Below are 12,831 nucleotides of genomic sequence, written 5' to 3' on the forward strand. Positions count from 1 at the left end.
AGTTGTGCTTTACCATAGTTATGTACAAAGGTCTTGTTTTAAAAAATTGTTTTACAGAATTTACTTGATGCACTTCAGATGGATCCTGATGAAGCAAAGAAAGTACTTGCAGAAAATAATAGAAAAATAACTGTTTTACGAGTTAATGAAAAATCACTAACAAGGCAGTGTACCACTTTACTTGAAATGGAGCGGCACCTCAGAAAAGAAAATGATAAACTAAAGGGTGAAATAACAGATATGGAGACTGCAGTTACAGGGAAGATTGGAAACTTGCAGCGATTCAAGGTATAGTTTATGGCAGTAATAGCACATATTTTTTATTTTTACAGTTGGCAAAGAAATACCCTTTGTTTTTAAATGGAGTTATTACTAGTTTCTTGAATGCATTTTCCAAAAAGTTTTTAATTGGTGTTACAAATCTTGCAGAAATATTCTTTGTATTTATATAAGTACTGTGTCCTGGACAAGCTCAGTAAGTGGGTCCATGTGAATCTCATATTCACAGTGCAAGGTGCTGCACTTGGGTCAGGGCAACCCCTGGTACCAGTCCAGGCTGGGGAATGAACACACGGAGAGCAGCCCTGCTGAGAAGGACTTGGGGGTGCTGGTGGATGGGAGGCTGGACGTCACTCACCCACGTGCACTTGCAGCTTGGAAAGCCAAAACACATCCTGGGCCGCATCAGAAGCAGTGTGACTGCTGTGAGGAAAGGCTGAGAGAATTGGGATTGTTCAGACTGGAAACAAGGACGCCTCTGTGGTGACCTAAATCTGGCCTTCCAGTATCTGGAGGGAGCCCACAAGAAATATGGAGAGAGACTTTTGGCAATGGTGTATGGTGACAGGACAGGGGGGGCAGGCTTCAAACTGAAGGAGAGTAGATTTAGATTAGATATTAGGAAGAAATTCTTAGCTATGAGGGTGGTGAGCCCTGGCACAGGTTGCCCAGAGAAGTTGTGAATGCTCTGTCCCTGGAAGCATTCAAGGCCAGGTCAGATGGGGCTCTGAACAAGCTGGTCTAGTGGAAGGTGTCCCTGCCCATGGCAGAGTGGTTTGGAACTAGATGATCTTCAAGGTGCCCTTCCAACCCAAACCATTCTATGATTCTTTGATCATCATATGAAACTGAATCTTACCTTTTGGTCTTGCAGGTTTCAAGGGCCTGTATTCATTTTACAAGATACCTTTTGACAGTGCCTTGAGAGGCAACTGTTGATAAAATTACCCAGAGAGTTGGAATATCAGAGAAGTTTTGTCAATGTTTATTGCAGGTGATTTTTGAAGATGAACAGTAATTTAGAAAAATAAACTAATATACAAAGCATTGTATTAAGTATTATTCTTTTTACATGGGGTAGTTTTATGTTTAAATTTCTAGATGACCTTAGTAACCTATTGTGTTGATTATTTTCATAGGAAATGGCTAGCTTTAAGATTGCAGCTCTGCAAAAAGTGCTGGTCAGTAGTGTGCCATTGTCTGAGCTAGAAGTGGCCAATAAGCAGTACAATGCATTAACTGCTAAATACAGAGAGATGTTACAGAAAGATAATTTGCTTGTGCAACGGACAACAAACATGGAACACACAGAGGTAATGTTTGTGTTACATTTTAACCCTAAGCGAAAAAATGGGCAGGCAGAAAAGCATTTCCTTTTGGTTCTTTGTTTATTTGTTTGTTTGCTCTTTAAACTAAGCTTTGGATATGTTCTCTCAGAAATTACTTTTAGTTCTTTGATTACTAAAATGAGACAGGCAGGAGGAGTGTTTGCTATCATCTTCAGGTTTGGAGGTCATAAGGAAAGTAGAATGAATGTAAACACTTTGAAAGCTTACTCTCAAAGTATGTGCTCTTACTACTTCCCAGCTTTCCCAGGAATGAAATGTTTAGTTCCAAAAAGAGTAAAGCTTTTAATTTTACTTCCATAAAAGAAGACAAAGATTGTTGATAATGTACTTGCAAAATATTGTAGATACTGCAAATACTTAACTCTTCTCGTAAAACTTTTATTCTGAAGTAGAAGGGAGTTTCTTCTCAAGAACTTCTCAAGTTGGCTTCAAAGATATGTTACTACCTCCCACTTTTCATGGATGGTAAAGAATGAAGGACTCCTATGTCTATTTTATGGAATTTTGTGTGTATGAAAACTTGCATTACCTATTTCAGCAACTTCATAGAGCTAGAGAATAATATATCAACTAAAATGTGTCCAGAAAACTAAAATTGAAAATTAATATAAAGTATTTAATTTGTTTTATTGGTTAATGTGGAAATTTGTATTTCTATTTGGAGGAGTGAAAGAACATTTACAAAAGTAACATTTGCCATCATATTAGATGCCTAAAAGAACTAAAAGAAATGTGATCTGTCTCAAAGAGGTATTAATGTGCAAGAGGAAGTATTCTTTGTGGGATGAAGTACTCCAGAAGTATTTCTTTCCCACTGTTAATGAGGTGCTCGGTATGACAAACAAAGATTTTCTCATCTAATTCTAGCTGTTGTAGGAATCTCAGTTGCTGGTAATAAATATTCACAGTATTCACTAGCTGTGACAGGAAGATACAGAGGACAAAGACTAATACTTTTACACTTTACAAATATATACACTTTACAAACATATAGTCTTCTGTTGCCATATGTGTAGGTTAGGGGTCGCACACAAGTAAAGTCTGTTTATCTAAAAGATTTCATAGATACTAAAGATGAAATCTGCTATAATGAAATAGTTTGCTGTTATGTTGCAACTTTTCTGTCATATAGCGTGAGAATGAATCCCTGAAAGCACAGATATCTTCATTGAATAAGGAACTGGAGATCACAAAAGAAAAACTTCACACTGTAGAACAAGCTTGGGAGCAGATGACTAAACTGGGCAAGTATGAAAGTTATATTGCAACGTTAAACACCAAATGGTACATCCTGTATAAAAGTAGTATTTTAAAATATTTTAAAAATGATGTGTCTTAAAATAATGAAAATAAAAAAAAAATCATAACTATTTTATGTCTTTCAGTAGTGCTGTCCATTTTTGTGCTGAATTTTTTTGTTTCTAAATTTCATTTGACTAAAAGCAAGTTCAGTATTTTTCTAATGAAACTCTTCCACTTTGACTTTCTTAGGTTATTGGGTCAAGGGGTATTGGGTCTAGGGTTTAAAATCTTTTAACACATCACCTGAACTTTTTTTTCTTAATATTGTCTAACTTGATTGTCTGTCATGGTGTTTTGGAGTTTGTTAAGAAAGTGAGTTCATTTTGCTGGTTTCATGCCTTGCAACAAAGTATTCTTTCCTAATGGGTGGGGTTTCTTTCTATAGATTTCATTCCCATTATTCAGCCCTGTTTCTTTTACAGATTTTAAAATAAATTTCCTGAAGGTTTGCCAGTTGTATTAAGCATAAGGTGAAAGGCTACATTAAAAATAGCTATCAGTCTCAGTAACCATGGTTGCAGATACATGCATTGATAATTGATAGTAGTATTTTATTCAAATTGCATACTTTTCAAACATGTAGTAAGGCCAGATAACCATGCATCCAGATGTTGTGTTAAAGTTTACTTGACACAGATAAAGCAAGACTCCTTTTTGGTTTCATGGAGGAAATAATTTTCATAGTTGAATCAGTTTGTGTATGTCTAATTTAAATATTTTTTCTTGTAGGGGATGACAATGCCATGGACAAAGCCACAAAAGCAATAACCAACAGTGAGATTTTGTCCATTTCTAAAAAAATCACAATGTTGGAAATGAAGGAGCTAAATGAAAGACAGCGAGCAGAGCATTCACAACGAATGTATGAACACTTAAGGAGTACTGTAAAGCAAATAGAAGAGCGTAATTTTGAATTGGAAACAAAATTTGCTGAGGTAAATCTGCTGAGATTTAACAACCTAATTTGATACATCTTAAAAACATAATTTTGAGCTTTTCAAAAATGATTTATATCAATAATATCAATTTGTATCAATAAATGTGTGTAAATAAACTTACGATGCAAAACATAGTTTTGTAGCCTTTAAGAGCTGCAATTTTGCATATGAGAGTCATGGGTAAAAATAGAACTAATTAATTTGTCAGTAGTTTATTTTAAAATTCTGTTGATAATACAACACATGATGAGCATCTTGACAGATAGTTTCCTAGTTTTGTCAGTGGTCTGCAAGAAAAAAGTCTGTTCCAAAATTGTTATTTCTTTTGTCTAATCCATATGATCTCTTTTTCTTATAATTTTTTCATTATAATTACCAATTATTCAAAAAGAAGTTTAGAACTTTACATCACTTGTGCAAATGATAGGGTTGTGATTCTGTTACAGACTGGCTACATCCTATGCCACAAGTTTTCTATATTACAGATATAGAAGTCATATGCTATTGAAGCTGATGAAGCTCAGTATTCCTGGCCTATCAGTCTTAAGCTTGTTAGATTTTTTTGTCCGCACTATTTGTTTTTGAATTTTTTGTAGACATTTATTTTTTACTAGCAGGAGACTTTATTATAGTTTCTACAATAAATTTATCTATGGGAATTGTACAGATTTGTTCTTGTGATGGTACTGGTCTATAATTTCAGCACAAGGGCTGAAAGAGAATAATTGATAGGAATGAAAACATATTGTATTAATTTCCACTCCTTGTCCTTTGCTAGAGTGTAGTCTATTTTAGATTGCTGTTGGGTGACTCCCTGTTTCTCTGTTGTTTTAGTTATGTTTGTTACATGGTTTTGATTTGATTTAATCTGGGAGATGGAGTAACTGAAAGTGTATAAAGCTTTTCAGCAGCGGCATTGCTGAAGCCTTTTCTGATGGGATGGGTTCTTTTATTTCTATAAGGAATGCTTTAGGTGATGCACCCTAGTGTCACATTTTTCATATTCTCTTTTGTATATATTATTTGTCTTGTGATACTTTTATACTTTAGGTCTGATGGTCTTCCTTTATTCTGAGTTGATGAATGCCTAATGCCATTCTTTATTACTAGTGCCTCTGTATCCCTTTTTGCCCCATTTCTGTAGTTCCAGGACATACATTTTCTGTTTCATATTCTCCTGTTGTCAGTATTTCCTAACCTGGTGTAATTGGTTTTTTTGTTTGAGAAAGAGATAACAAGATTGTGCGGATGTAATTAATGAAAGCTGTAAGTACTACCAGTTTAAGAACTGATAACTAGAAGTCCGCTATACATTTTTTAAGTCATAAATCAACTTCAGCATTCTACTTTTAGTTTTCCAGATACATGAGGATACCCTGCACTTCTTTTTGTTTATTTAGGAAATCAGTTATTTTTTTAAGAAGAAGTGGTATCAGAATAATGGGCCACAACTGTATGTACTGATGTCCTGGGGACTTCTCTGTGTTAGGATTAAGATAGATTAAGATTATTTCTTTTAATGCTTTTTGGTTTGAATTGAAATATTGGTTACTCAGTATTTGATAATCAACTTGAAAAATCAGACTGCTTGAAAGAATGTCGTTTAATTAAGAAAGGATTTCTTAGAAGGAATAAAAGAACACAATATTATTGTCAGTCTTGGCATTTATAACCTCTGTTATAACCAATGCCAATATAAAAGACAGTATATAAATATATAACTGTTCATTTCCCAAAGTGTTTAAACTCTTTTTTAAAATTTGTTTTTATTTTTCATTTTAGTTTAGGAGCAAGTTATTGCAGTAAAGGTTTTAAGAAAAAAAATTCACTAATGAAAATTGTATTTAGTTTAGAATCCTTTTCTGTGCCAAACTCTGTATCCATTGCTATGTGCATGGAATCCTGCAAACAAAAAAGATGTTTAAGCAGAGAGTAAGGGAAACTGGTTTTTGAACACAACCTCATCACATCTTAACTGTGTTTTGTAATGACTGAAAAAGAAAAAATACATTTGGTGCTGCTATTTCATTGCTGAGTTTGAGCAGTTATGTGCTTAGGATGCCATTTTTTTTGTTTGTTTCTGGTTTTGATTTTTTTAAGCTCACCAAAATCAATCTTGAGGCACAGAAAGTGGAACAGGAATTAAGGGATGAACTGTCAAAGAGTGTAAGTAAGGCAGTAAGTGATGCAGATAGACGACAGATTATGGACCTAGAGAAGCGTGAGATGGAGCTCAAGATTGAAGTATCAAAGTAAGTCTTGCATTTATAAATTTTGAATTAAGTATATGTTCAGAAATGTGTGAAAATTCAGGCATATTAGTCTCACATGATACATTACTTGTGAATCACTAACATGCAATTTTCAATGCCTGTATTTTTGAGCATATATACATGCCAAATTTAGGATTGAAAATGAAGCATTTAATTCCTGACTATAAAGAATGCAATTTGTTTCACTTTAATTTGAACAAGGAATTAAGTGCTGGCTGGGATAGATAGGGTAAGTGTGCAATTAGATACTTTATACTAGTATTTTTGCAATAATTAAAGTTGATTTTGTTTCTGTGCCACAACCCCCGTTCTGTACATGAAAATCTCGTAGAACTAATTGGAAACCAGTTCTTTCTTTGAAAGACTCATATCTCAAACATTAAGGTACAGTAGGTGCGAAGATTTGCATTTACTTAGAAGAGATTAACTGTGCAGAAATTGGAGCTTTTTAGCTATGTTGGTATGAACATTTGTCTTTGAGTAATTAATGTAATCCTGTTATATGCCTAAACCAGAAAAATCTATAGGGATACTCGCAGTGATTTTTGGCACTGCAAGTAAGTTTTATTAGATTTGGGGAAGCAGAGAAGGGAATTGAGAATGAAATGTTTTGAGCATTTATAAAATGTTGAGTATTTATATCCTGAAGTAGGAGAGAAATAGAGGACAGAGATGATTAGGTCAGGTAAAAAACCCATGTCATTGTTTTCCTGGAGTAGGTTACTGCTAGCAAACTTCTGTATAGTGTGTAAGAAAATGTCCTGTGAAAAAGTTGAGAGGCAACACAGAAGAATTTTCTTAAACAGAACTCTAAGTAGTAGAGAAGAGTTTGCTGAAAAGAATGAAATCCAAATATGTTTTGATATGAGGAAACATAACTTTTCTTAGTATCTTCTATGTAGAAAAACATAATAGGTTATTCACTGGTTTCAAGTGACACAATTCTCTTGTTTTCCCTGAAAGGTTAAGAGAACTGTCTGATGTAGCACGAACACAAGTTGAAGCTCTGGAGGCACGCCAGCAATACAGAGATAAAGAAGTGGAATATCTTAGAATGCAAATTTTAGATTATCAGGTAAAATTTAACCTTTATTAAAACTGCCGTTTGTATTCTTTTTTCCCTGGAGTGAGAAGAAATGAAGTAATTTTGCAATGAATTTCAAAGCAGCAAAAGTATTTCAGAAGAATCTTAGCAAGCTAGTCCTTGTAGTGCCCATACCCTTTCAAAAGTTCCATATTACATTAATTATTCCCTTCACTATTTATTCCATTCTAGCTGTGCAGCTATTACAGATCCTGATCTTTTTCATATTGTTTACATACTATTCATTCTTGTATCATCAATAGCTCATGGTCAAGGAAAAACTCATGGTGAGGAAAGTCTAATCATTTTTCACAAGCAAGAAATTACTTGTAAATATTGAAGATTTGCAACAGGTTTACTATTTTGTTTTGTTATTAGCTAAAACAATTTATTTGAATTTGGTTTCACACTATGAAACGGTTTGAGACCTTAAATCCAACACTTGTGTCAGCTTTAACATTTTTATATTTTCTAAGTTTAGGTACATATTTCTTCCTCAGTTTCTGGTATTTTGGAAAGAGACCATTCTTAAGATCAGTATCTGAAAAGGTGTACTTCTAAAATGTGCCTGTAGAAACAATAATGGAAAAATTAAAAGCCTGTTAGAGGCTGATTCTTACTCTTCTCTGTGGAATAATACACGCAATATATAACACATATATATAAAAAATAGCTTGTTTATAACATATGCATGTGTTAACATGTTCTGTGTTAAAACGAAAAATAAATTTGTTCTATCAATTTTGTTCTTAGGCACAATCAGATGAAAAAGCAATTATTGCAAAACTGCATCAAGATATTGTAGCTCTTCAAGGTAGTGAATCTGTTGCTGTAGACCAGTTGGAGAAGTTTAAGTTGAAACTACAGAAGATGGAGATCCATAATCGACGTTTGGAGCAGAAGCTTGATGAGAGAGATCAAGCCTTATATTTTGCCCGACTTGAAGGAAGAAATAAAGCCAAACATCTACAACAGACGGTTCAGTCCTTGCGGCGACAGTTTAGTGGTGCTCTGCCTTTAGCACAGCAAGAAAAATTCTCTAAAACAATGATTCAGCTACAGAATGACAAACTGAAGATCTTGGAAGAAGTTCAGTATGCCCAGCAGGAGCGTAGAAATGCAGAAAACAGAGCTTTAGAGCTGGAGTTGAAACTGAAAAGTTTAGAAGAATTAGTAAGTGCATTGAAGGATAGCAGAGGAGCTCAAAAGGTTTGTGATTTTGTAGCTTTGAATACTTTTCCTTATCTGATCTGCATTTAAATTCAGTTTCAGTTCAGTTTGTATTCTAAATATATGTTTTAATGTAAAACTTACTCATTTCAAAATACACTGTTAGAATATGACAGCTATCATATTTTGTTTTTTGTAGAAGTCAGTGCAGATATATGTAGTTATCTTCTTTTGTGCCAAATTAAGGCACATAGGAACTAGACACTAACTTTAAGTGCAGTTACATTAAATTGAATTAAATTATGAATCTAATTAAATAATAAATTAAATACAGACTAGCATTTTGAAGTTTTGTCCCATGAGCTTGCAGTGAAATCTTCACTCCCGATCTGTGCCTTTTTAAAAAAAATCCAGAGGCAGTAATTTAGACAGCATGGTTAGAAATGCTCATGTAAATTCTGCTTAAGCATATTTTGCAACTGTAAGCAATGTCGCCCTGAAATCTTAAGAATGCTTTCTCACTTCTCTTCAAGAGAACTGTATGTTAGATATTATGATTGTATCTGTTGTGACTAAAGTTGTCTGCATGTAAGCAATGCTTGTATTGCTCTGGGCATGTTATAGTTTTAAGTCAGTTTTCAAATATTTTTCTAGAGCATTTTGACAAAAGTATGTCTGTTATTTTTAGTACATGTACATTTTTTTGAATACATACAGTTTTTAATGATTTTGAATTCTCTTGCTCTTTTAGAAAATAAAAACCAAACTTCTTGCATACTTTTTTTTGTTCAGTCTGGACAGATACATAAAGTATAACTTGAATCACTTGAAAATTGTTTGCAATGCACTTTTGTCAGTGTAAGGGAAACCTGTTGCCTCTCCAGTTGGCTGCTGCACTTATCAGTCATTCCCCTTGCAGTTTCATACTCTTGTCATGCCTCCTCTCTCAAGACAAGTGAAGAAGCTTAAAAAGGCAGAGCACGTGTCTTCCAGTTAGTTTGAAAAGTTCCATCCTGCCTCAAAGCCAAAGAGTGAAGCCAAATCTAGTTGGCCTGGGGTAAATTATAATATACTCTGTGTTATTCATTTCAAGGTAATTGTATGGCACATGAAAATGGAGGAACTGCATCTGCAGGAACTTAAACTCAGTCGAGAATTAGTCAAGCAAAAAGAAGAGGTGAAGTATTTGCGTAATATAATTTCTGAATATGAATGTACAATCAGTAACCTGGAAGAAGAAATTGTACAGCAGAACAAGGTATGTATTCCTGCATGCTATTGAAAAAATATACTATTCCTTATTTTACTAATTGATTTTCTAATAGCTTTTTAACACAAGTGTTTATATCTTGGTTTTATAATCCTTTTTTATAGCTCGTTTGAGTGTTTTACTTTTTGGTAACTCTTTTTTCAGTTGAAGTTTTCTATAAAATTCCCATTGCCTTCAATAAATAAACTAACTATTTTGTTACAGTTTCAAGAAGAAAGGCAAATGGCTTGGGACCAGAGAGAAGTAGAACTGCAGCGCCAGTTAGACCAGTATGATCATCAACAAACTGAAATACTTAGCGCAGCTTTAAAGGTACATGCACTAAAAGTAGGCACATAGGCATGTTTTTCAGAGCTGTCAGATTACATGAATATCAATTTTTCTGTGCAGTTTGAAGATGCTACAGGCTCAGTTCCAGACCCTAGTTTGCCAATCCCACAACAACTTGAGTTGGCTTTAAGAAAGATTCAGGAATATATTCAAACAATCCTGGAAACTAGGGCAACCTGCAGATCACTGGAGGAGGTAATTTAATGTATAAATTATAATTTAATGTGACAAAGTTTGTGTTTCTATATGCCTTTACTTTTTTTTCCCATGAAAAATATTCTTTTTAAAATGTCATTTAGACATGCATAACACTCGGAAAATGTAAATAATATAATCACACCATGAGCAAAATGAAATATTTTTTCCATTGGAAAAAATCGTGCAGGAGAATTTTATAATTTTTTTATTAATCCATTTAGTAGGTTTTATTAATCCATTTAGTCTTTAGAATTTTATAATGTTTTATTAATACATTTAGTCTTGCTGTACAAAATTCAGTTGACTATGCACAGTTAAATTTAGCAAGTGCTACAAAATACTTTTATCTTGGGTTGTCAAATTGCTACTCTGCTTATGGTTCTTAAATAATTTGTAAAACACCAGCTTCTTAATTTGGTAGGACAAAAGGAGTTGTTTAAGTGTCATGTGCCAAGCAAATAATACATAAAGACACAGTAATGATATTCTAGGACATTTTCATCTGATAGTAATCCCATACAGACAGATGCCAGTACAAAGTGTTTTGTGTTTATAAGTATATTTAGACAAATTTTTCTGGTACATTTCTTGAAAAGTGAGATTTTTTTCCAGTGTTTGAATTCTGGAAATGCAGAAATTGCCTTTTGTTGTAGAAATTGGAAGAAAAGGAGACCGCTCTGTGGAAAGCTGAACAAAATGTTATATCAAGAGACAAAGTTATAAATGAATTGAGACTTCGATTACCTGCAACATCAGGAGAGAAAATAGTGTCTGAATTAAGCAAAGAAGAAGATGACCCAGAGTACCGTCATGCCATTAAAATTGCTCAGCAAACCATTGCAAATATGCAAGCAAGATTAAATCAAAAGGAGGAAGTGTTAAAAAGATACCAATATATGCTTGCCAAAGCAAGAGAGGTAGTTAAAACCTTTTTTCTGAAATTTCTTCTATTTTCAAGTTGTTTTAGTTGATTCTTTGTTTTCTCATTGCTAGTGAAATCTAAAAATAAAAGTTTCTGATCTCACACAGAACAGAGACAATTGCTTACTTTACATGTAGAAAGTTCATATAGAATTTTTTTGCTTTTTAGAATAGTAAGTTTACTTAGTCAAGAGGCTATGTATATAATGTCTGTCTAGGAATTAAAGTAGTATGACATGAAGAAAATTAAATTTCTGCTGATGTGGTCTCAGTCTATTTTGTATATTTCTTTGGGATTTTTCAGTATTTGCATCTGGTAGTGAATTTGGGAAGTACAAGAAAGATATACATTTATGTATAACATTCTTCTTAAAGCATATTTAAAACGAAAGCATTTTTTAAAGCATAAACAGTGTATCTAAGCATACTTTATATTATTGAAGCATAATTCATATTGTTTTTTCTTTATATCCATAAAGTGTATTTTAGAACATAAATGTTTTGTCAAAGAGGTACTTCAAGACCAGACATGCATTGGTTTTAGATCAGAAGCACATTTCCAAAGCAGACTTTTATCATCTTCACTTAGTGTACTTTGGTTAACACATGGAGCTATTTCTTTTGGGAGAAATCAAGGGGTTTTGTTTGGAAAACACCCAGAAGATGGAGTCTTAAAATAAGCCTGTTGTGCTCTGTGTGCTAGCATTCCATCCATGGGATCACATTATATTCCAAGGTACATAAACTCAAAATGTACCAGGTATGGATGTTACTGTCCATACTGATAGTCACAGTTGGTGAAGACCAGCACCAACTGTTTTGTTCTCCAGCTTCTGTGCTGTTACACCATACTACTTGCTGCTTAGTTTAAAACTGCAAGAGTTAATTTTTTTCTCCCAATCATGTAAAAAGGAAAAAAGAAAATCATTGATTATAGCTAGAAGAAAAGAATTAAAAAATTTGCAGAATTAGAGGAAAATCTGCAGAGCATTATTGAGCAATGAGTGAACAAACAACTTGAAAGCACTGCAGTTTAATAACTTTATGTGATAATGTACATCACTAGAGTTTTATTTTGAACTACCAGGAGCAAGAGGAAATAGCAAAGAAGCATGAGGAAGACATAAGAATTCTACACCAGAAGTTAGATTTGTACACTGAAAACTCCCTTAATAACTTCAAAGCGGCTGCTTTGGTGAGTCATGTATTTGTTGAATTTGTGAAGTTGTTCCTATATTTTTTGCTTTGTTGCTGGAAAGAACAGTTTGGCAGTCAAAAGCGAGTAATAACTGGTGACAGGAAAAATAAAATGGTGATTGTTTTATAATTGTTGCATTGTTTTTGAGAGATTTCACATGAGAGGCATTAGGAGCCAACTGTAAAAAACCAGAGTTACGACCTCAGAATATATGGGCATTACCCATATCATCCTAATTTATGGAGAATTCTGGGGAAGAAAGTTATATATTGCTTCCTATTCTTCTCTTTCAGTGTATGGTTATATTAAGCTAATCCATTTCAATTCAAAATTCCTCTCTGGACCTTATGATAAGGTGAAGCTTGTATTCTGCTGTATTCTGTTGATCATTAGATGTACAAAGCTCTTTTCAAACCAGCCTGACCCATTTCTCTGTGAACTAAAAATCACATCTCAGTAAACAAATGATAGCTATTAATGCTTGATTATATTTAGGAATGAGTTAAAAATGCATCAGTA

The 12,831-nt window shown here is 33.6% G+C and overlaps 1 protein-coding gene across 1 annotated transcript in view; it reads left to right on the plus strand.

Moving 5' to 3' along the window:
- Positions 1–12,831, plus strand: part of CEP290 (centrosomal protein 290) — a 48,158-nt gene that overhangs the window by 18,713 nt on the left and 16,614 nt on the right. The window contains exons 25-36 of the mRNA XM_058021916.1: positions 58–288; positions 1,419–1,592; positions 2,761–2,872; positions 3,660–3,865; positions 5,969–6,120; positions 7,105–7,216; positions 7,979–8,434; positions 9,489–9,653; positions 9,870–9,977; positions 10,056–10,190; positions 10,847–11,110; positions 12,202–12,309. Of these exons, the coding sequence (XP_057877899.1) occupies positions 58–288; positions 1,419–1,592; positions 2,761–2,872; positions 3,660–3,865; positions 5,969–6,120; positions 7,105–7,216; positions 7,979–8,434; positions 9,489–9,653; positions 9,870–9,977; positions 10,056–10,190; positions 10,847–11,110; positions 12,202–12,309 (2,223 nt within the window). The remainder of the gene's footprint in view (positions 1–57; positions 289–1,418; positions 1,593–2,760; positions 2,873–3,659; positions 3,866–5,968; positions 6,121–7,104; positions 7,217–7,978; positions 8,435–9,488; positions 9,654–9,869; positions 9,978–10,055; positions 10,191–10,846; positions 11,111–12,201; positions 12,310–12,831) is intronic.

The sequence above is a fragment of the Melospiza georgiana genome, chromosome 4, assembly GCF_028018845.1.
Source record: "Melospiza georgiana isolate bMelGeo1 chromosome 4, bMelGeo1.pri, whole genome shotgun sequence".
Taxonomy (NCBI): domain Eukaryota; kingdom Metazoa; phylum Chordata; class Aves; order Passeriformes; family Passerellidae; genus Melospiza; species Melospiza georgiana.